The sequence below is a fragment of the Quercus suber genome, unplaced genomic scaffold, assembly GCF_002906115.3.
Source record: "Quercus suber isolate HL8 unplaced genomic scaffold, Cork oak 2.0 scaffold_145, whole genome shotgun sequence".
NCBI lineage: Eukaryota > Viridiplantae > Streptophyta > Magnoliopsida > Fagales > Fagaceae > Quercus > Quercus suber.
In genome coordinates, this window is record NW_027069606.1 from 1,266,906 (window position 1) to 1,290,983 (window position 24,078).

The window sequence follows — 24,078 nt, forward strand, 5'->3', positions numbered from 1 at the left end:
GAGTACCCAGGGTGCTGATATCGGACAACGGACAACAATTTGATAATGCACTTTTTAGAGATTTTTGCCTACGTTTTGGAATTCAAAATCACTACTCCTCACTAGCCCACCCACAAGCTAACGGCCAAGCAGAGGTTGCAAACCGATCCTTGCTAAAGTTGATCAAGACTCGGCTTGAGGGGGCTAAGGGAGTATGGCCAGATGAGCTACCAGGTGTTTTGTGGGCATATAGGACGACTGCTAGAACTTCTACAGGGGAGACTCCTTTCAAGCTAGCCTATGGAGCAAAAGCGGTCGTACCTGCAGAAGTGCATATGGCTAATCATAGAGTGGCGGCGTATCAAGACAGAGATAATGAGGAGCAACTCCGTTTGAACCGTGATCTCATAGACGAGCTAAGGATGGACGCTGAACAAAGGATGGCAAGGTACAAAAACCTTATGGCTAGGCAGTATGATGCAATGGTGAAGCCAAGGCGTTTCAGCGTAGGATACCTCGTTCTGAAGAGGGTTTCCCTAGCAACAAAGAACCCAGCTCACGGGAAGTTGGGATCAAATTGGGAAGGCCCCTACAGAGTCTTCAACTACAAAAGACAAGGATCCTATTACTTGGAAGCACTTGATGGGAGGAAGTTAGAGCATCCTTGGAATGTGGAGCACTTGAGGAAGTACTATCAATAAAACGCAAGCTCAAATGCACATGACTTCGGACGAGTCTGGAGACTACATAAAAAACAATTCTACATAAAAGACTGTTTATTTAATTTGTCTTATTATTGTGTTAAGGACAAGTTTATGGTTTGATTTGTGTTTGGTTTTCTTTTAAGGCAGGCGTTAGTTTCTTAAAACATGCCTCGTCTATGAACAATGTATTGTGAACAATATTTGTGGAATGTACATAATGTTGTGTAAATCCATGATTCAAGCACTGCTTTTTGTTCATGATAACTTGAAAACAGTTGAAAAGCTCAAAACGAGAAAATTCTCTGGACGCAGAGATGTAATCTCAAGTTTTCCTTCTATGAAATAAAGCACTCTCGTCCAAAGCTAAGGACAAGATAGAGCTGGCACATCAAATCACAAGCAAAACCAGGGCATGCTCGTCCATAAAATGAGGAAGGATAGAAAATAAACAACCTCATCATACCATGGATGAGGGACAACATGGGCGTTTTGAACTTGTATAAATCACCTACTTCAAAGAAAAGGGTATCTCATGGACGAGATGAAAGCACAGGCAAGTCTAAGGACGAGTAATGCCTATTCGCTTAAAACCATTTCAAGTGAAGTTTTCGTTATCATTTTACATGGATAAATTACAAGTGAGAACTCCAATAAAAATGGTTTGAGTTTGTGTATGAAATATAGACGAGTAAAACAAATCAAGTATAGAATATAAACACTCGTCCATAAAGCAAACAGTACACGTTTAATTGTTTTTCAAGGGCGGACTAGAAACGTCCTAAACACCCTTTTAACTGTTTTGTCAAAATTCGTCCTTAAACGTGGACGAATTAAATGTACTTGAGTTACATATATTTTTTTAAAAAGAAAACAACAACAAAAACAAACAAATAACTAAGTCATCAACATATTTTCTAAGTTGAGGCATCCGGATTAGGGTCGTCCTGAGGTTGAGTTGTGGCATCGTCCTCAATGTTGGCGTCCTCAGAGTCAAGACCAAGGAGAGAGCTAGTGGTGGCGGGGTTTAGATTCAGCACGATGGAGCTGAAGTCCACATCAGGGAATTTCTCAGTAGCGTCCATCCTGAAGTCCTCAAGCCCTGCTGCGTAGTTGGTGTCCAAAGCATCTGTATATTGCTTGGAAGCTTTAAACTCAGCCACTGCATCTTCCTTAGCCTTGGAAAGGAGAATGCTTTGCTCGTCGATCTTCTTTTGTAAGTTTTCAAGACGAGCATCTTTCTCTACGGCATTAACCTTCAACTCCTCAACCAAAGCTTTGAGATCCTTCACCTCCTCCGTCGTCTTGGCAGCCACCTCGGCCCATTGCCTAGCATCCTCTTTTACCTCCTGTATCCTCGTCTCCAGTAAAATTCTCGTCTTGTCCAACCCAGTGGCCTGTCTGGACGCAGCTATGAACTTAGACATGCCCTGGAAGAAGTCAACAACAAAACAGGTTTAGATTAAACAAAAAGAAAAAGAAGAAAAATGTACATTTAGTCAAGACGAGGGAGAAGTTTTACCTTGAAGAGGTCATGAACACCAGAGTGTTCAAAGTCCTTCAAGGACATGTCATAGCAGACGTTAATGTCCTCGTCCGTCACAGCACTTTTAAAATGCTCCCAGGCCAAGTCTTCATTTTCAATGATATTAGAGAAGGCCCTCTGGGATAGTTGAGACGAGGAAGGCGCAGTTTTGGATGGAGGGGTCTTAGACAGAGTAGACTCCACAGGAGTGGACGAGTCAACCTCATAAACTTTGGCAGGTTGCTGAGAAGACGGGGTGGGCTTGATCACCTAGGACGATCCATGCTTAACCTTTTTACCTCACCTGCTGGGGAGGTTCTCTAGGTCCAAGTTTTTGGAGATAGTTTTCCTTTTTTCCCTAGCAGTGGGACGAGCTTGGCGTTCAAACTCAGGACGGCTCCCTTCTACACCTACTTCCTTCCCCTTGTTACCTCTCATGGTTGCCATTCCTGTAAAGGGACGAAGAAGATTTACTTAGAAAAATGAAGATAAAAAATCTAAGGAATGCAAAAGAATTTACTTACTTCTTCTCACTGTGATCTCGTGTGCAAGAGCAATATCAGAAGGGTTAGGACCTAAACCCCACTTAGCTAGTCGTCTAAGGGTGACCAAAGAATGGAAATCTCTGTCTACGTGTAGACGAGCCCTATGGACGCGATCACGGTGTAACTTGCTCAAAGTAGGTCGTCCAACAGTTGTAATAGAATAAACCAAGATTAAATGAGTTAATAAGTAAAAAGCAAGTGAAAAGAAGGGGAAAGCTAAGGGACTTACCCTCAGGATGAAGGTTCCCTAGGTCCCCACTGAAACGACCAAAAGAATCCCGGCCAACGTCTATAGGATTTCCAGCCCAGAATCCAGAGACGAAGAAAAACTCTGTCTTCCATTTTCTGTCAGACGAGGCCAAGGATTTCACCAATCTACAATCTTTACCCCTGGCTGTGAATTGATAAAAGCTAGGAGATTGATGAATCTCGGAAGGTTTATAGCAATAGAGGAACTCGTCCACAGTAATAGGACGATCCCCTCCAAACACTTCCCTCCACAAAATTTGCATAGAGACGATTAACCTCCATGCATTTGGGTTGAACTGACACACCCCTAAACCTAACCTAAATAGCAGTTCTCTGGTAAAAGAATTTAAAGGAAATCTAAGACCTCCAAAAAGGTAGGCCTCGTATACACTTATTCCAAAATGAGGGTTGCAGCACCACTCTCCACGGACGGGTAATCTAGGATTGAACTCGTCTGGGATTTGGTACCACTCCCTAAGGTTGTTTAATCTTTTCTCGTCCGTCTTTGAAAGGATATCTACAGCACAGCTATATACAGTTACCTTCGTCTCGTCCAAAGGGTCGGATGGAGGGATGGAAGACAAGGTACCTACCTGGGACCCTATAGTTTTCCTAAGTTGTTTTTGTATTTCTTCTAAAGGAACCCCAGGAACCCCTGAGACATACTCCTCGTCAGTAGTGTTTTCCCTACTGCTACTACTACTAGTGTCACTAGAGTTATTATTACTCCTGTCGTAATACTCGTCTATGGCTTTTTCTGTACTATCACTAGACGAGGAAATGGTGATTCCTGACATTTTCTAAAAAGGAAATTTTTGAAAACCTAAAAGACGAGGAGAGAGGGAATACCTGGGTCTAGGACGCACAGAAACTATGGACGCAGGAAAGTCTTAGACGAGGCTCTAGACGAGGGATGTCAAGGAGGAAAAATCTCAGAAGTAAAAGGGTAATGGGGGCATTCCACTATTTATAAATGGTTGACCTGAGCATATGAAACGACACGACCAATCAGACGCTGACACGTGGCCTTCGTCTCGAAAAAGTGAATCGACGAAATAAACTATCAATCAGATTGTGACACGTGGCGTCTACGATCGTTAAAAAAAAAAAAAGAGAAAGCTCGTCCATCCAGAGGAGTAAGCTACTATACTTTCTTGGACAACACATGGACAAGGGGGCAACTGATGGTGCAAGAAAATCACCAAGTCAATCATTCGTCCATTTGGTTGTCCATAGCAATGTGCAGAGTAGAAAGGAAACAGCTGATACGTTCGTCCTCTACCATTTTTCTTCTTCCTCCATTCACTCGTCCAGTGAAGGACGAGTAGGCAGTGAACCTCGTCCATCCTTAATGGACGAGGTAGGTTCACTTGGGAGTTACACTCACCACACCCTCAACCAAGAGTCATGTTGAAAAGTCATATTGCTTGAAGTTCAACACAGGTCCCGAAGAGATGACCCTTATGACGGTTAAGGAGGTTACCTTATGAATCCTCCAAACTCTACGACGATTAGGAAAAATAACCGATTCCTACCGCTATATAAAGGTCTTTCTGCATAGAGGTAAGGGGACTTTTTTCTTTTTCAGAAAAATTTGAGATAAGAAGTTAAGGAAGTCTTGAGGGCTCTTTTTTCTTCAATCTACTAACTTTACCATCGGAGAATTAAAGGCCGGCTTCCACCGATCTTCTCTGACTTTCTTTGGTTTTCCAGGATTCATTACTCAAGATCAAGTGCATCCGGAGATTTTTCAGCCCACTAATCTTATAGGACTTATCACACATGTTTCTTATTAAGTGTATGCAATCTATTATTTCTGTTTCACACTAAGATGCCTTAATGAGTTTTGTTTAAAGTGTTTCAGAAATACAGGTTGTTAAAATATACTTGTCATAAACTCTCTTTTTGCAAAAATTTTCAAGAGTCTGTGTTAGAATAGATTTTATTGTATTCAATAAGTGAATATGTGTTGAGTGATTTATGACTTCTCTCATATCTCATTTGTTTGTTGAGGTTTTGTCACAGATTGCCAAAAGGGGAGATTGTTAGGACATATGTGATTTATTGTTAAGAACATATGTCACTATTTTATATTGTTAGCTAATTTTTGACAAAACGCACTTTACTTGTAATTGGATAAATCTAGGATGTGTTTAATACTTTAAGAAATAAGGTTTCAAATTCAAGTATTAAAACCATGCAAATCTATCCAAGAATCAAGTCAAAAAGTGCAGGATTTTAAAGTTTGACAGTTAGCATCTATCGAAGTTTAAAAGCTGCTAAAGTTCGTGGCTCGACAGCTATCTCGATATGTAGGGTATTTGTCGAGGTTTATGAAGTTCAGTTTTTCAGGACTGTTTTTCATTCAATTCGTGAATGTATGTTTAGGCTTTCTTTTCTTACAACTCTAAACATATGTAAGGATTATTTTAAGGGCCTTAAAGGTGACGCAAGTTGCACAAGAGCACAATTCTACAATTTTAAAAAAAAGTGTGACCGGAAACCTAGTTTACCCTAGTTTTTCAAGAAGCTGCTGTGTTTTGTACACCTTAGAGTTTTGTGACTAAGTAACTTCATAATCTTCATCGTCTGGATGAACTAAAGAACTTTGCAGCTAACATCCTTCTTAAGTTAGTGATCAAGTTGCGTACTGAGATCCGCGCAATTGGTTAGTCACGTACTGGGAGTCATGCATTGAAAGGAGAAATTGTCAATATAGAACAAGTCCAATTAGGTATCGGGATAAGGGTTCAATTGTAGGTTAGTGTAAGGTATTGAGATTCCTTTACTTGTAACCGTTTATTTTGATAATAGTGGATTCTCGAGAGTGGTGACCTTAAAATCACCCGGTGAGATTTTTGCCATGTAAGTTTTTCCCATTCGTAAACAAATCACCGTGTCAATTTAATTTCTGCTGCATACTTAGTTTAATTGGTGGTTTGTTTGTACTACCATGTGTTTTTCATGTTAATTAGATTAATTAATTAACTTGACTAATTAATTAATTTATCACAAGGAGTTAATATGTTTTTGGCTTATCAACATAGTCAGAGTACAACTACAAAAGTGTATACCATTTATAGTTGTAGACTGGAGTTATAAACAATGCCCCTTAAAAATTGAAAACACCCCATGAGATGAGATGTCCACTAAATACAATGTTTAAACGACGGTGTCTCAAACACAAACACTCCAAACATTTTTATTTTATGCTGCCCACAGTGTTCAGTCTTTTACCAAACGGGTCCTCTGAGATGGTCACGGCGGGAAAAGGGTCAAAGCAAAGCGGGAAGTGGCGGGAACAAATTGGAGGCTAAAACTAAAGGACATAAAAAAAAAATCATAACGAAATTGGAATATTAAATACAGATTTACACATAGACCCCACCGACTATTTTATGTTCCTATACCCTCTTCATTTTTCTCTATCAGGCGATTTCAATGGCGAGAAGAAGAAGCAAAGCTAGGGTTTCCGAAGAAGTAGAAGATGGACCCTCAACTCACGAAAAGAGCCTCTACGAGGTACCCAAAAATTTGTTATTCTCATTATTTTTAGGATAAATTAGATTGTTTATTAAAGATTGTGATAGTTGTTATCTGTCTTGGCTGAGCAAAATTTTAGTAAATTTCATTAAGATAATCAAATTTGGAGTACATGATCTGCCAAGCAGACATAAGACATGAGAGCAGACATAGTATTGTGATAGGATTTTGATGTATTACTATTTCCTGCTTTTAGGGCTTGGTAGCCAGTGGGAATACATTGGGCATATAGATAAAGCTCCTAGCCTTTAGGTTTATGGAAATTTATAATGCCTTATAAGAAAGAAGATGTAGCCATCTCTTTCTTGTATTACAGATAGAAAGTTACACCAGCAAGTGGGAAAAAGGGGAATCAAGAAGATGGTTCATTTATTATGTTTCTGCAAGCTTGTTCTTGAGAAGAAGGATCTGGTTAATGGGAGACTCTGTATCCTTTGGACAGTGCATAGCCTAGTTAGATTTTTGTTAATGGTTCTCTACGTTGTGTCTTAAGGAATGAGTAGAAAAATTGACTTCTCTATTGGTGGAAGAAATTTCTCTTTATTGCTTCTCTCAAAAGAAATAAGAAATTTAGGGAAAATTTTAAGCTCGTTTATTATTATTATTATTATTAATTTCTTTTATAGAATGATAAGTTTTGCTCTTGACATTTAAGTCTTCCTCAGAGTGTTCTCACATGTTGTCATAAAATCATAATGGGCGGGATGAGTTACTGGTCCTCCAAAAAACATAGAGTTGCTTCTTGGGGTAATCCTAAACTTGCTTCTTGCCTGTTCTTAAGAGTTACACACGTCTTGGTGGGAGGGTAACTGTGAATTATGCCCTTGCTCATGTCTTTTTGTCCACTATTTCTTGGTTTCAGTATCAGTTCACGTGGCTGTTAAGATAGTGAATCTACATAAAACATGTCTGGGGCTGGCTTAGGAGATGAGCAATAGGATCTATTGATACTGAATCTTCATGTTAGGGTTGATTTTTTTTGGAACTTTGAAATTAGGGCCTTGCTTGGGAAATGCTCTTGTCAAAAAAAGGTCTTGTAGTTTCAGGCATATTTTACAATAAGAACCTTTTTATTTTCTTGTTTCATGTTTTGAGTCTGTGCTCGATGTTACTCAAAGTTGTAGGGAGTGAATGAATTGGTAACTTGTTGTGTCATTTGTTATAAGGTTGTTTCATGTTGGTTGTAATGTTTTATTTAATTTTATACTAGTAGATGCTACTCCCAATACTTATAAACTCTTTATATATATATATATATATATATAAATAATAAAATAAAATAAAAGATATCTGGCTATTAATGTTATTATGAGGAACTTTGGTTGCTATCTCATGAAAATAACTGAAATTCACATTGTAATGTTCTTTTTGGATGTCATAGTAACGCATGATTTAATGTTTGTTTTAAGTTCTAGACGAAATGCTTTTTAGTGATTGTATTGGTTTACTTGGACAATATGGCTTCGTTTGCCTATTAATTTTTTTTTTATGGGTACCTATTAATGAATTTGACTTGCATTGTTAGCTCTTTTGTGCTTTTTCCCTGGTTTGGCTTGTTTCCATTTTTTAAGTTCCAATATCCTTTTGTAATTTATTGAATTATCAAGGACATGTTTAATTTGTATTTTGTGTATTGATGCTTAAATACTGCTTAAATTACATTGGCGTACTAGAAAATTTGGCTTCATATTCTTGTGATCCTGGGGATGAACTTTTTCCTTTTGTTACTGTTTTGACCAGAGTAACTTAGAATCACACCTAACTTTCTCATTTTTGCAAGTCCTAGCACAGTTAGGCTCATTGGTGGCCCATTGTGTTGTATTCTCTGCGTCTTTGTTTGATGTCTTGTTTCTCATGTCCTCTTTCTTGCTTTACTGTTGTGTTAGATTTATCAGTGTAAAGTTGAGTAGGGTTTATTAAATATTGAACCACTGTTTGTAGGTTCTTGGTGTGGAGAGGACAGCATCTCAACAGGAAATAAAGAAAGCTTACTATAAGTTGGCATTGCGACTCCATCCTGATAAAAATCCCGGTGATGAGGTAACAGTTTATTTTCTTGATACCGATTTTATCAAGTACAGATTTCTTTGCATGTGACCTAATACTTTGCTTCTTAAAGGAGGCTAAAGTGAAGTTTCAGCAATTGCAAAAGGTGATATCTATTCTTGGGGATGAGGAGAAGCGAGCAGTCTATGATCAGACTGGTTGTGTTGATGATGCTGTGAGTGACTGCTTAAAATGTTTAATGCTTCCAACTTTGTTTAATTTAATCAAATCTAGTGTTCTTGGATATCCTATAGGATAAGGATACTCCACCTTTTTTTACAAGTTAAAGGCACAAATTTAATTCACTCATTACTAGATTATTTTGTCCACTGTGAGGACTGTAGCCAAAAGATACTGTGTACTCATTTGCCTTTTTCATTAATCAGGACCTTGCCGGGGAAGTGGTTCAGAATCTGCATGCTTTTTTCAGAACTATGTACAAAAAGGTTACATCAATTTTATCTGGTCAACATCTTTACTAATTCATATAACTTCTATTAGTTTGCAGTTTTGTAAGGCTTTAAATGCACAACTGCAGGTTACCGAGGCTGACATTGAAGAGTTTGAAGCAAACTATAGAGGATCAGATTCAGAAAAGAAAGATTTAATTGATCTGTATAAGGAGCACAAGGGTAACATGAACAGGTACAATAGTAACGATTTAGCCTCTTCATGAAAAATTGCCATTTTGACATTTAATTTATTTCCTGGACAGACTCTTCTGTTCAATGCTTTGTTCAGAACCTCAACTTGATTCACATCGTTTTAAGGGTATTCTTGATGAGACAATAGCAGCAGGTAATAATTTCTAGTTGCTTTTGATGAGTTAAATTTTCTATGACATTAGCTGTTCTTGAATTTATAGTGGGGAAAGATTTAGGGTCTGATTCAGTTCTGCTTTGCAAGTTGAAAATGGATGACTGACGCCATAGTTGATCGTTTTCAACACATAGATCCACAGTTTAGTAGTGGATTATTGAATATTTTACACCTTTGTAAGATGGTAGTTTATTTTTTTAGTTGTGAATTGTTTGCCTATCTTGTCTTTTGGATTGTTTCCACTAAAAAGAATATTGCTTAAAAGTTACTGGTTGGTATTTCTCAATTTCAATGTACCATCATATACAGTGGTAAAAAATCTGACTCCTTAGATGTATTTCCAGGTATGCTTTACCAAATTCAATGATGTTGACTTCTTGCTTTTGTAGGAGAACTGAAAGCAACCAAAGCCTACCAGAAATGGGCGAAGAAAGTATCTGAGACAAAACCACCTACCAGTCCTTTGAAGAGGAGGAAGTAAGTAATTTACTGCACGGAATTTTGCCTGTGTTCTGTACATTTTTACTGAATTTGGTCTTCACAACATTTTACAGGTCAAATAAAGAGTCAGAAGCAGATCTATTGGCAATTATATCTCAACGCAGAAGTGAGAGGAAAGATCAGTTTGATTCTATGTTCTCATCTTTGGTTTCAAAGTATGGTGGGAATAGTTCTGTTTCAGAGCCCACTGATGAAGAGTTTGAGGCTGCGCAGAAAAAAATCGAAAGCCGCAGGACCTCCAAAAAATCAAGGCGGAAGTAACTTGACCTCTGAATTGAACCATGCCCTATGAATTGATTGTGTACAAATTCTGATTCTGCTAAATGTCCTGCAACTGCTGTAACTGTTTAAATGATATTCAGAACCGTATGTATGGGAGCTATCTTTCTGCTAAATGTTCTGCAATTGCCATGACTAGACAGGATAAATTACACATACCACCCCTGTTTTTATACCCTTAAAACATGGAACTATCTTGTGATTTATTCTACGACAGTTAACTTTAACGGAATTCGATGATTTGGCAAGTGCCGACATCAAATGCAGAAAGAATTGAAGATCCAAAAATCGTTCTACCCTCAACTCTCTTTCAATCCCATATGGGTTTGTGTTTACAATGCCTTTAAGTTTTAAGGTAGAACTATCTTTTTCATTAATTCTTTCTCAATGGGTGTTGGCATTTGTTACGTCATCAAACTTCATTGAAGTTATTGAAAATGCTTCTTAAGGATGAAAACCACCATAGGTGTCACATGATAAAGGGAAAATTACTTTAGCACCTAAATTATACTTAAATGTTACACTTTGCACCTTGAATTTTTTGAATGCATATTTTGCACCATAAATTATGATTCTTGTTACACTTTGTATCCTGTTGCTAAGTGTGCTGTTAACTTAGATGTGCTGTTAACTTATATGAAAATTCAAAGTTTAGGGTTCAAAGTGTAATAAAGTATAGTTTAGGATGGTAGAGTGTAATTTATCTTTTGTTTTTGAAGCATTGAGAAGAGTGCCAATTAGATCTTTTTCACGTGGTATCATATTTTTCCATCTAAATGTCGAGATGCAAAGTGTAATAAGGGTCATAGTTTAAAGTGCAAAATATGTATTCGAAAAGTTTAAAGTGCAAAGTATAATATAATGTATAGTTTAAGGTGGTAAAATGTATTTTTTTTTTCCGTAATAAAACATATGATAGTTCCATTTTGTAAGAGAATATCAGTCACAGGGGTGGCATTTGTAACTTGACCTTAAAAAGAGTTATCTGAAAATTAATCTGAAGAGGATTATTGATTATGGTCCTTGGTATAACTTTCATGGTCGGGGCTATTTTTATATACAATTTTGGCAAGTAGGCCATGATTAACCTTTCTCTCTTAGCAAAAGAACGTAATATTCCCTTGTCCTCTAACTAATTATGAAACACAGGGAAAGGTATCTCCTCTTGGGGTCCTTTATGAAAGGAATAGCATAAAACTCTTTCTTTCTCGTCTATAACAAAACCCATCATATATACAGATAATACTATAGTGACGTTATAACCTGTGGTCTGCAAAGAAAGCTAAGATGACGTTTTCTAATCATGTTGGAATCTATTCCCTTTCCATTTAAGCAACACAACAGCTATTGATTGTACAATTTCTACATAATGGAAAATATTTTTCTACAATCCTAGCCACTCCAATGACGATCTTGCCACCTACTTGGAATTGATTCGATATTTGATATAGCCCACCTGATTATTTGGTTTGGTTTTGGCTCATAATTCCTTCTTAATCAAGACTATGATTAAACCAAAGGAATAAAGATGAACATAATTTAATACTTTAGGTCAAAGTTTAAGTCATTGATTATGTTCTGAAAGCCAATCATAAAAACCTACCTAATGCCAATGGTTGTCCAGCACATGAGCGCTGTAAAATTTTCTACAATATCCCATCAAAGTTCAAACAAAAACTATTTATCAGCTTTATGCTTCATTCGTCACAATTTGTTATTCTTATTAACCAAAAGTGACAAGCTGAGTTCGAGTCCAAGAATTAGTCTTTCCAATAAATTAAAGGTAAGACTGTTTATCATAATTTCTCTCAAACCCTTTAAAAGTGAGAGTTTTGTGAACTAGGTACAACTGTTTTTAAAAATAATAATAATAATAATAATAATAGGTTGAATTCAAATTACACATGGTGTAACTCTAAGTAATGTTACATCACCTAATAACTTGTTATAAAATTCATATTTTAAAAATCTCATCGTTAAATTATATGTTCTTAACATTCATGCCAATTTTCATGTTAATTGAATGTTATTTACCACTTAATCCATAAACTCATCTTTTATGCATTATTTTAAACTACAAAAACTTGAATTTAAAGAATTAATTGATGATATGATTATTAATCTTTGATCACATTAAAATTTTGCAAGCATAAAGAATATATATAAAAAAATGTAATCTAACGTAGATTTGTCAAAATTCACATCTAATTAAAAAATATTGAATAGTGTAATATTGCTTATAATTACATCAGGTGTAACTTGAATTCAACTATATATATACATATACATATATATATATATATATATATAAAACCGAAGCCTTTGACTTTTGACTGACCTCTCCACAATTTTCCACATTAGCATTTTTTATTTATATTTTTTAATTTGATTTAATTCATTCGATTTTATAACACCAAATTGCAAAAAATTTATTAAATTTATTTTAAAAAAATTAAATTTAGTTGTTTGGTGCCATACAACCACTATACATAAAGGAGACCTAAATTATCACCTAATCATAGAATTTTTAGATAATCCTAACAAACTATATAGTAACTCCATTAATATAAATGTATCCCAAAAAAGGGAATATATCTCCATAATTTGATAATTTCTATGTTGATGAAATTAAAAAAAAAAAATATATATATATATATTATCATATTCCCTTATATCTATCAATCACGTTTTCTTTCTCTTTTTTTTTTTTTTTTCATTTTTTATTTATATTAAAGTTGATTAGAAATTATAATTTTAATAGGATTTAAACTCTATAATTTTATCAAATGAGACTCAACAAATATTTATCATTTTTAATTTCAATAAGATTTAAATTTTACATCAAATGGACTCTACCAACATATTCATCCTTTTAAAATATATATATATATATATATCAAATTTGATTAGGAATCCATAATCCTATATTATATTATAAATAGTTCTTTTTAGGGATTATTTATTACAATTTCAACCTGGCTTTTCATTCCTATATTATATTTTAAATAGTTTTTTTTTTTTTTTTGGAATATTCTTTCAACACCACTCTGATGTATAGTCTCTTGCATTGATTTTGGTTCTTGAAGCGCCTTCAAAACAAAAGGTATGTATAGATTTCTTATCAGGTTCAATGTTAACATATATGAGAGATATTTTGATTAGTTAGAAAAAGTTCGATGAAACATAAAAGGAAAAAGAACTAAAGAACACACAATCTAAAAAGAAATAAAATAAAATAAATAGTGATTGTATTAGGTAGAGTCTTTTGGAGATTGTTGTTTTTATTTTTAGAATTCTTTACGTTCATGTGTATGTATGTATTAGGTTTAATTGAATTGGAATTATTTTTGAAACTTTAGTTTTGATTGAATAATGAAAATGACAGAAGAAGTATGTTCCAATATTTGAAGTCTTTTGTATATGTGTTGTTGTAGTTTAAACTTAGTATTTGAATTGTTAAATTGTTAATTCCCAGTTTCATTGTTCATTTATTAATCATGAATAATAATATTGCTATTTGCAACCATCATGATATGGTATCAATGATGTGATCATTCCGAATACTTTCCTTTAGAGTTTAAATAGTCTATTTTATGATTAAAAAAAATTTACAATTAAAAGACTTTTGAAATTACATTTTAAAAAAAAAAAAATTTATTGGATATGTTGGATCTTAAATGACTTCTATTAAACTCCATCTTTTATGGCATCATTAAAAATAAAACTCATATAGATAGGTATTAGGATATTATTTGAAACTATCATAATGAATTAACGTATTACACATAGTACAAATCTAATTGTAACATTCTATGTTATAAAATAAAAATTAGGCCTATGGTTATCTTCTATTTGCAAAAAATGGTTAAATTCTCATTAATTGTGATAGTTCACTCTTAGGTAAAATAGAGATTCTATTAACTAAGCTTTAAGAAATTTAAAATTCTATTTCAAAAAATTTCCAGAACATTAGATTTTATTCTAATTATTTTAATAATTTTATATTGTAAACGAATAAAATTTATACATTACATACAATCATTATTTTAGTTACCTTTTAAATGATAGAAGATATGAGAATATAATTTGCAGATCTACTATCAAAATAACATAGATTAGATTGGTGGTTGATAGTAGATTTAATTGCAATTGAGTATTGTGTGAAGTCATCACTATAGAATAGTCCATGCCGAGAAGTGTTATGTGGAACCAATGATATGAAAAAAAAAAAAAAAAAAGATTTTTCTAAACCATTATGTGGAACAAAAAATTACTTATTTTCATTTATTTTCAAGTTATACGTTTTTTTAAGTCAAGTCATGGACCTTTAAAAAAAATAAATACTTTTAATTTTTATTTAATTATTCCGTGTACTACAAGAGCTAGCTACTAGTTAAAATAAAAATAAAACATTGTGTTATAATAAAATTAGCAAAGCATAAAAGGTTACATAAGACAGTTTTTTCTTCGTAAAGTTTAAACTCGTATATGAGAATTTTAAGTACCAAGGGCAAGGACTATGACATAACACCCGCATGGTTGGGAAACATTCCCTTGTGTTGTGAGTGCTCTCCCATGAATTTGCAAATGCAAGCAAAGGTTTGCTTTTTTATTTGGTCTTCCTTATCTGTCACTTTAACTGTTGGCCTTCATGCTCTCTCTCTTTCTCTCTCCACATTTTCTTTTTGGTAGGTATTAACTATCTAATTAAGTAAAATATTTATCTAATAATATATATGTTGAAACGTTGCTTTACTTTAGTTTATCTTTCCACCTCTCTCACTCTCTCTCCTTTTTGGGTAAGTGATCAACTTTATGATTATCATATTAATCCTCTACCTTACTTTACTTGAGTTTTGTCCTTCCATCTCTCTCTCTCTCCTCTCACAAGGTAGCGTTATATTATCGTTGAGGAACGTAGCTTTACTCATTTTTATGTCTCTTACCTATAAGATAAAATCCCTCAGAATTTCTGGAACTTCAATTGTAGTCTCAACAGTCATCCTCAGAAGAATTTTTCTCAGTGAACAAGGTACAAACTTCAACTACTATATATATACATGGGCACAAATTTAGTTGATATTACTATATGGATCTGCCTCTGAGGTAGGACTTACTGCAGTAACTAACTTTCAGCTTCTGAAGAACCCCCATGGAGACAGACAATGGTGAAACAAAGTCAAAGATGGAAGACTATGAAGTGATGGAGCAGATAGGAAGAGGAGCCTTTGGAGCTGCTTTTCTGGTTCTCCATAAGATTGAGAAAAAGAAGTAAGAGAGAGTTTTCTGACCAAGTTTGTTTCTTTATGCTAATTTCTTCAATTCCTTGGTTCTTGTCAGCAGCGTCATTAAATGTTGTCTTGCTGTATACATATCAACCCACAAGTTGATTTTTTTTCAAGAATCTTGTTTGAGTAACTATATATGTTGGCAACAAAATTATAATTCACATTAAGGGAATTTGACTTCCCAAGGAAAGAAACTAAACAATTCAAGATATATCTGTCTTTGAATCCATTCCAAAACCTCTAATTTGCTTGAAGCTGTGTTCTTAGTTTCCATTTTGTTAATTATTTTACTTTCTTTTATCTTTTTAGGTATGTTCTGAAGAAGATTCGCTTGGCTAAGCAAACAGAGAAGTTCAAACGTACAGCACATCAGGAGGTCACTAAACAAAAACACTTCCGTTACATGTTAAATGTAGAAATTTATTGTCTGCTTCATTAATATAATTATTTTGGTACCAATCTACCCTATATAGGTGTTGCCCTTTTCATTTTATCTGTCCTCTCAGCAATGTGGCTTCAGTATATATGTTCTCCCTATATTTGGGCTGTCAATTCTAGAATAGTAAACTTCATTTTCTAACTTTTTATTGTCTACAACAATCTGACAACCTTTTTGAAACTGCTTAGTTGATATGTTGGGATTGGTTTAAGAAAAAATGGTGTCAGTAGTGGACTGATGTAAAAAGTGTAATGCATCAATCATAAGAAGTGAAAAAAATGTGATTTTTGTTGTTTGTTTTGTCTATAGCATTGCTCTATATCCTCAATTCTACCACATTACTTTGATGACAATGTCATGTCTTGGATGCTCTACTTTTTGTTCAAGAAACATTCAGTTACATACTGAGGCAATATACCCCATTTAAAATAGTACTCACACACCACACCAACATATGCATCTCTACTTCTCATTACAAACAAATTGGTCCATACTAATAAATGGAGAAGGGCACAGAATCATTTATGAACAAATTTGACTAAGCATTACTTTTCATTATACTAAACATTTTTTTAGAAAACGATTTATTTTTAGATCCTTCCTCTTCGAAACCCACTGAATGATTTATACCAATGATATTTCTACAATATATGATGCTAACAAGGACATAGTATAACAATATTTAGCCAATTACAATCTGAAGATCTTGATTTTGTGTCTAGCTTTTCCATGAACTATCCTAGAAGATAGCCTTTATAGTCAACCTCACATGCATGAACTTTTTCTTTAATTGAAAATTTTATGGAAATAACTTTAACAATGCAGTCAATACTCCTAACTCACATCACTAATAGCTCCTTTATTTCTATTGCAGATGAACTTAATTGCTCAACTAAATAATCCATATATTGTGCAGTACAAAGATGCTTGGGTAGAGAAGGTGAACGTGCAATATTTTTTGCTCCTAAATCTGCAAATAACTTTGGATGAGATGATAGGCCAATAATTTAGAGAACTGTAGCTATTGTGATTTTTTTTTTTTTTTTTAAGAAATTCTTTGACATGGATCTTCATGAGTTGTTCTGTTTGTAGGGAGACTGCATATGCATTGTAACTGGCTATTGTGAAGGAGGAGACATGTAAGTATGGAACTTTTGTGTAAAATATTTCGTATGGGTTTTGGATTATGTAACAAAATGTGTTTTTCACATCAATTGAGAAGATTATACACAAATTCAGAGCCATGTGAGAAAGTTGATTCCAAGTAATGCTAATAAAGGATTGATGGCACCTGTTCAGACAGCAGCTAAAAAAGAAAGAAAGAAAGAAAAGAAACCTGTTTAGTGTAAAAAATTATTTATGTAAATATTTAGAAGGAAAAAAATATAAAAAAGCTATCAGAATGTCAACTGAATTCGGGAACCTTATATTTTTTTCGTTTCTCTGGAGCAGGGCTGAAAACATTAAAAAGGCTAGAGGCATATTTTTTCCAGAGGAGGTAATCAGTAAGATTCCATGGTCTTTAGTCCTTTATATGTACTTAGATAAGGTAATATTCACTTACTTTGTATCATTATTCTGTTTTGTTTTCAGAAGCTTTGCAAATGGCTGACTCAGTTGTTGCTAGCTGTGGACTACCTGCACTCCAATCGTGTACTTCACAGAGATCTTAAGGTACTGTAATGTAACCGTCCTTGCAAAGCAAAAGATACTATGATCTATATTTATTTTAATATAACTTCATTAAATTCCAGTGTTCCAACATATTCCTAACAAAGGAGAATGACGTCCGGCTTGGTATGAAGGCCTAATGATTATTAAGGGAGCAGAATTTTGTTTGCTACATCAGGTTTGACTTCCATGTCATCATGTCTTCTAAAGCAATGTATATCTTACATGGACTGTACAGGTGACTTTGGACTCGCAAAACTACTGAACACGGAAGAGCTTACGTCCTCGGTATGGACTTGTGTATATATCTTTTGTGTGCTGATTGTTTAGTTTGTGTCAACTTGTCAACCTACAAAACTGTCTTAAAACCCTATTACTGTAACACACGGCCCTGCCCAAAATTTTATGATGTTTGTGATATCCACAATGGTACCATGGGTTAAGAGTCTTTGAGATTTTAGAGTTTAGGTTAAAACTACTTAGCTAAGTTCATTATTCACATTTGTCTGTCATCAACTCCCATTTGATTTTATATAGGTTGTTGGAACTCCTAACTACATGTGTCCTGAGCTCCTGGCAGACATTCCTTATGGTTACAAATCTGATATATGGTCGCTTGGTAAGAATAGTGGAAGCAAGGTTCTAATTCAACAAAGCTGTGTCCATGATTTTGACTAGGAATAAAATCTTGTTTATTCTTCAGGCTGCTGTATGTTTGAAATCGCTGCTCATCAACCAGCATTCAGAGCTCCTGTAAGTTAAAGCTTCAGCCATTTATACTGGAGAAATTATTTGTTATAATGATGTCTTTTGTACTTCAGTTAAAAAAGTAAAATAAGTCCATTTTATCATTTAATTTAACAGGACATGGCTGGACTCATCAACAAAATAAACAGATCCTCCATTTCTCCACTCCCAATTGCATATTCCTCCACAATGTAAGTGAATTATCCAAAGTCACCAACCAGGGCAGTAAATCCATGAATAATGCATTTAACAGTTCCATTTGCCATTTTCCCCCTTATAAATTCTCTAGTTCATTATTGATTTACATGTATCAACTGAAACAAGGGCTTAAATCTCACAGGAAACAACTTATCAAGAGCATGCTGCGGAAGAACCCAGAACACAGACCAACTGTGAGTTCAGATCAATCCACTCCCATATCTGATTTGTGTTTGAACTCCATAATCCATTGTAACCTTTACAACTTCATAATTTCAGGCAGCAGAACTTTTGAGGCATCCACATTTACAACAATATCTCCTCCGTTGCCGTAATCCTTCTTCTGTTTATCTACCAATCAAGCCCTTAAACAATTTCAAGGAGAAGGGATCAAGAAAGTCATTATCTAGTAGACCTAGCATTGGCAAAGACAAAGAAAAAGAGGCTGGAGTACTAGACTCGCTTGAAGACAACCTATCTGAAAGAAATTCTGATGTGCAGCCAAGCTTACTGCCTGACCGTGACAAGCCAATGGTGTCAGCTAGAGCAGAAGACAACCTAGAGACAAAGAAGATTGATCATAATATCTATACAGTTGAAATATCTAATGCTATCAATGGTCCAAGAGATGTGTCAACTGATTCTGAAGAAATTGTTTGCAATGGTGACAACCAAGCAGACTTTGGAAATGCACCTGAAGAGGGGAGGACTAACATTGAGACTAACTTGGGGAGTACACTGAATTCTCTGCATGAGGAACAGGGAAACAATACTGAAAAAATTAAACAATTGAAAGATGTTAATATCACAACTGTGACAACAAAGGATGAAACATTTCGCAACCCAGCTCAAAAAGAAGCTGAAGTAGAGGTTATGTGTGCTAAACCTGAGAAATTTTGCAACCAAGTTCAAGAAGACACTGAAGCTGAGAGCGAGTTTGTTAAACCAGGGAACCAAGTGCCTGACGAAACTGAAGCAGAGGGCAAGGTTGCTACACCAGTGGATTCTGGGAAGTTGACAATGTCCCGTGCAGGATGCACCAATAAAGATGGTTCCCTTGATGATGAAAGTTCATTGTCAGCTGAGCAAATTGTTGAAAATAAACCTGATGTAGAGTCTAGAACTATACAACAAAGGGAAAGTCCTGATGCATACACTGAAGCTTCACACATGGATTACACATTGTCTGAAAGTAATGATACACTTCCATTTAAAGATAAAGTAAGAGCAAAAACAGACAACCTTAGCTGCTCTTTGCAGACAGAGAAAGATGATGCTCATGTAAATAATCAGGCACCTAATGACATCTCTTTACTGAGTACACTTACTGCAATTGGTGGTGATGAAACCAAAAGTGAGTGGGATAATCCCTGCCAGCAAAGAGCGGATGCTCTGGAGTCTCTGCTTGAGCTATGTGCGCAGCTACTTAAGCAGGACAAACTTGATGAGCTTGCTGGTGTACTAAGACCATTTGGAGAAGAAGCAGTCTCATCTAGAGAAACAGCAATTTGGTTGACAAAGAGCCTCATGTCTGCACAAAAATTTAATGGAGGAACCTAATTTTTGAGAGCCAGTTGGTGTTAACTTATTCATCACTATAAGACTGTGTCTTGTTGAATGTGTTAAAATAAAATGTATATCATCTATATCGTTGTTTCGATTACAGATTAGAGGCTTGGCAATAAAATATAGCACAGATTGTTAACTTACCATTTGCTTTGATTGGAAATGAACCTAAATTTTCTTACAAGTAATGTCTGCCTCTGATTACAACTATTCATTGGATGCAAATGCTCTATACTCTACAGTAAATGTATCTCTGTACTCTACAGTAAATGTATCAAATTTTTTTTATTTTTCCATTTGTTTGTTTGGAGGATTAATTGTTATTGAAGAGTAGTTAGGTTTTGTTGCCTTAGGCCTTTCTTGCATTACATTTTGTTGCCAAAAAAATTAGGTATACTGCCTGTAGTCTTATGATTATTATTCTGGGGTACCAAGTAGCAGCTTTGCAAGGTGAAATTTCAACATGATTTATGGCTCCTTTTTGTTTGAATCAATCGACAATTACATCGCAACTACATGAGCCCAAAAAAAAAAAAAAAACTAAATATAATAATTCTACTACTAAATTATGCCCATTGAATCAACCATTCGATCTTGCAAATTAAGAAATATCATAAGGTGGTCTAGATTACATTAGTTTCAAACTGTATACTAACTTCAAAATGTGGTTTACAAAGTATAAATCCTTTCCCCTCTATGACCATGTAATAGTTTGATTTACTTACCACAAAGAGATGAACAGACAAAATCCAAGCTGCTGTTCTTTTTTTTTTTTTTTTTTAAGAGCTGCGGTTTTTTATTATTATTATTATTATTATTATTTTTTTTTTTAAGAAAAGAAAAAAAAGAAAAACAAAACAAATCAACTTTACAAACACTGATGGTGTCGGGCAAAAATGACCCATTATCACTATTTAGCAAAAAAATTAGCAATCTACCATTGTTTTAAAAATATGTAAGAATCTATCACATTTTTGGAACTCGAGTTTGCCATGAAACTCAAGTTCCAAAAACTCAAGTTCTTTGAAAAAATATACTTCAAATTTGCCAGAAAATTTTTCTATGGTACTCGAATTCCATGAACTCGAGTACCATGAAAAACATGGTTTCACCAAACTCGAGTACGCAAAAAGTGACAAATTCCTACATATTTCCGAAACAGTTATAAATTGCAATATAATTTGCAAAAATATGTTATTTGACTATTTTTGCCGATGGTGTCCCCATAGCATCTTTGGTAACTATGCACAAAATTCGTTTCCCCAACTTCCATGAGATTGACATAAAATAATGGTTTGTAATGAATGATGAGTGATGACACTTGGCATGATTAAACCAATGTCATATTAACTGTCACTTGTTACAATCTGTGTTTTGTTTTGTCCCACTAAGACATAATTGATGATAGTGATTGCACATATACACCAGACATAAGCGGACTAAACTGGTTGAATTTATTTAATACGTGTTTCCAAATATTCCTACACTTAGAGGGCGTTTGGCCTCTGCGTTTTCAGTGTGCGTCCACGTTTGAGTTTTTCCTTTTTTTTTTTTTCTCGGCCAGTGAACAGTAAAATCACATGATTTTACTGTTTAGAGACAAAAAACACTGTTCATGCATTGTTTAGCACTGTTCACGCACTAAAAATATTAAAAATGGGTCCCACGGTACTATTTACACATTTAAAAATTATTTTGCTACAGTGTTTTCAGTTTTCAGTTTTCAGTTTCAGCAACAATAAGTTCAATCCAAACGGACCCTTAGTGTTCATTTGATTTGCTTATTTTGCTGAAATTTTTTTTTTTTTTAGGTTGAAAATAATGTAGATAAAGGTAAAAATTAGCTGAAATAGTACAATGAGACCTATAAATAATACCAAAAAGTGCAGTGGAATACATGAATAGTAGCAAAAATAAGTTAAATAGTAAAAATAAATTGGCAAAAATAATTCATGCTGATGAAGCAGGAATTTGCCTCGTCATTATGCCCCTCGTCAGTATGATGGATGACTTGTAAAACCTGTATCACAGAAAGCACTCAATAGATAAGGNAACAAAGGGAAAGTCCTGATGCATACACTGAAGCTTCACACATGGATTACACATTGTCTGAAAGTAATGATACACTTCCATTTAAAGATAAAGTAAGAGCAAAAACAGACAACCTTAGCTGCTCTTTGCAGACAGAGAAAGATGATGCTCATGTAAATAATCAGGCACCTAATGACATCTCTTTACTGAGTACACTTACTGCAATTGGTGGTGATGAAACCAAAAGTGAGTGGGATAATCCCTGCCAGCAAAGAGCGGATGCTCTGGAGTCTCTGCTTGAGCTATGTGCGCAGCTACTTAAGCAGGACAAACTTGATGAGCTTGCTGGTGTACTAAGACCATTTGGAGAAGAAGCAGTCTCATCTAGAGAAACAGCAATTTGGTTGACAAAGAGCCTCATGTCTGCACAAAAATTTAATGGAGGAACCTAATTTTTGAGAGCCAGTTGGTGTTAACTTATTCATCACTATAAGACTGTGTCTTGTTGAATGTGTTAAAATAAAATGTATATCATCTATATCGTTGTTTCGATTACAGATTAGAGGCTTGGCAATAAAATATAGCACAGATTGTTAACTTACCATTTGCTTTGATTGGAAATGAACCTAAATTTTCTTACAAGTAATGTCTGCCTCTGATTACAACTATTCATTGGATGCAAATGCTCTATACTCTACAGTAAATGTATCTCTGTACTCTACAGTAAATGTATCAAATTTTTTTTATTTTTCCATTTGTTTGTTTGGAGGATTAATTGTTATTGAAGAGTAGTTAGGTTTTGTTGCCTTAGGCCTTTCTTACATTACATTTTGTTGCCAAAAAAATTAGGTATACTGCCTGTAGTCTTATGATTATTATTCTGGGGTACCAAGTAGCAGCTTTGCAAGGTGAAATTTCAACATGATTTATGGCTCCTTTTTGTTTGAATCAATCGACAATTACATCGCAACTACATGAGCCCAAAAAAAAAAAAAAAACTAAATATAATAATTCTACTACTAAATTATGCCCATTGAATCAACCATTCGATCTTGCAAATTAAGAAATATCATAAGGTGGTCTAGATTACATTAGTTTCAAACTGTATACTAACTTCAAAATGTGGTTTACAAAGTATAAATCCTTTCCCCTCTATGACCATGTAATAGTTTGATTTACTTACCACAAAGAGATGAACAGACAAAATCCAAGCTGCTGTTCTTTTTTTTTTTTTTTTTTAAGAGCTGCGGTTTTTTATTATTATTATTATTATTATTAATTTTTTTTTTAAGAAAAGAAAAAAAAGAAAAACAAAACAAATCAACTTTACAAACACTGATGGTGTCGGGCAAAAATGACCCATTATCACTATTTAGCAAAAAAATTAGCAATCTACCATTGTTTTAAAAATATGTAAGAATCTATCACATTTTTGGAACTCGAGTTTGCCATGAAACTCAAGTTCCAAAAACTCAAGTTCTTTGAAAAAATATACTTCAAATTTGCCAGAAAAAAATTTTTCTATGGTACTCGAATTCCATGAACTCGAGTACCATGAAAAACATGGTTTCACCAAACTCGAGTACGCAAAAAGTGACAAATTCCTACATATTTCCGAAACAGTTATAAATTGCAATATAATTTGCAAAAATATGTTATTTGACTATTTTTGCCGATGGTGTCCCCATAGCATCTTTGGTAACTATGCACAAAATTCGTTTCCCCAACTTCCATGAGATTGACATAAAATAATGGTTTGTAATGAATGATGAGTGATGACACTTGGCATGATTAAATCAATGTCATATTAACTGTCACTTGTTACAATCTGTGTTTTGTTTTGTCCCACTAAGACATAATTGATGATAGTGATTGCACATATACACCAGACATAAGCGGACTAAACTGGTTGAATTTATTTAATACGTGTTTCCAAATATTCCTACACTTA

General features: G+C 34.5%; 3 protein-coding genes across 5 annotated transcripts; 2 read left to right on the top strand and 1 right to left on the bottom strand.

Moving 5' to 3' along the window:
* Positions 1 to 1,562: 1,562 nt before the first annotated feature.
* Positions 1,563 to 2,485, bottom strand: LOC136068969 (uncharacterized). Its single transcript, XM_065776914.1, has 2 exons — positions 2,203 to 2,485; positions 1,563 to 2,110 (listed from the first exon to the last, which is right to left on the bottom strand). Exons 1-2 carry the CDS (start codon positions 2,248 to 2,250, stop codon positions 1,598 to 1,600), a joined length of 561 nt encoding a protein of 186 aa, XP_065632986.1. The 5' UTR covers positions 2,251 to 2,485; the 3' UTR covers positions 1,563 to 1,597.
* A 3,715-nt stretch (positions 2,486 to 6,200) lies between these two features.
* On the top strand, positions 6,201 to 10,303 carry LOC112008287 (chaperone protein dnaJ 6). The gene is made up of 8 exons (XM_024040622.2): positions 6,201 to 6,521; positions 8,484 to 8,582; positions 8,662 to 8,763; positions 8,975 to 9,034; positions 9,127 to 9,233; positions 9,304 to 9,386; positions 9,797 to 9,884; positions 9,962 to 10,303. Exons 1-8 carry the CDS (start codon positions 6,441 to 6,443, stop codon positions 10,167 to 10,169), a joined length of 828 nt encoding a protein of 275 aa, XP_023896390.2. The 5' UTR covers positions 6,201 to 6,440; the 3' UTR covers positions 10,170 to 10,303.
* Positions 10,304 to 14,985: 4,682 nt separating this feature from the next.
* Positions 14,986 to 20,280, top strand: LOC112008286 (serine/threonine-protein kinase Nek6). 3 transcript variants are annotated; one of them, XM_024040620.2, is made up of 14 exons: positions 14,986 to 15,219; positions 15,310 to 15,458; positions 15,785 to 15,851; positions 16,789 to 16,854; positions 17,007 to 17,053; positions 17,367 to 17,412; positions 17,508 to 17,588; positions 17,669 to 17,711; positions 17,824 to 17,873; positions 18,123 to 18,204; positions 18,289 to 18,338; positions 18,450 to 18,523; positions 18,673 to 18,724; positions 18,810 to 20,280. In XM_024040620.2, the coding sequence occupies exons 2-14, from the start codon at positions 15,340 to 15,342 to the stop codon at positions 20,088 to 20,090; spliced, it is 2,058 nt and encodes a 685-aa protein (XP_023896388.1). In that variant the 5' UTR covers positions 14,986 to 15,219; positions 15,310 to 15,339; the 3' UTR covers positions 20,091 to 20,280. The 3 variants fall into 3 exon arrangements, with proteins under 3 accessions (XP_023896388.1, XP_023896389.1, XP_023896387.1); XM_024040621.2 differs by having other exon boundaries at positions 15,333 to 15,458; XM_024040619.2 differs by having other exon boundaries at positions 14,987 to 15,219; positions 15,324 to 15,458.
* The last annotated feature ends 3,798 nt before the right edge of the window (positions 20,281 to 24,078 follow it).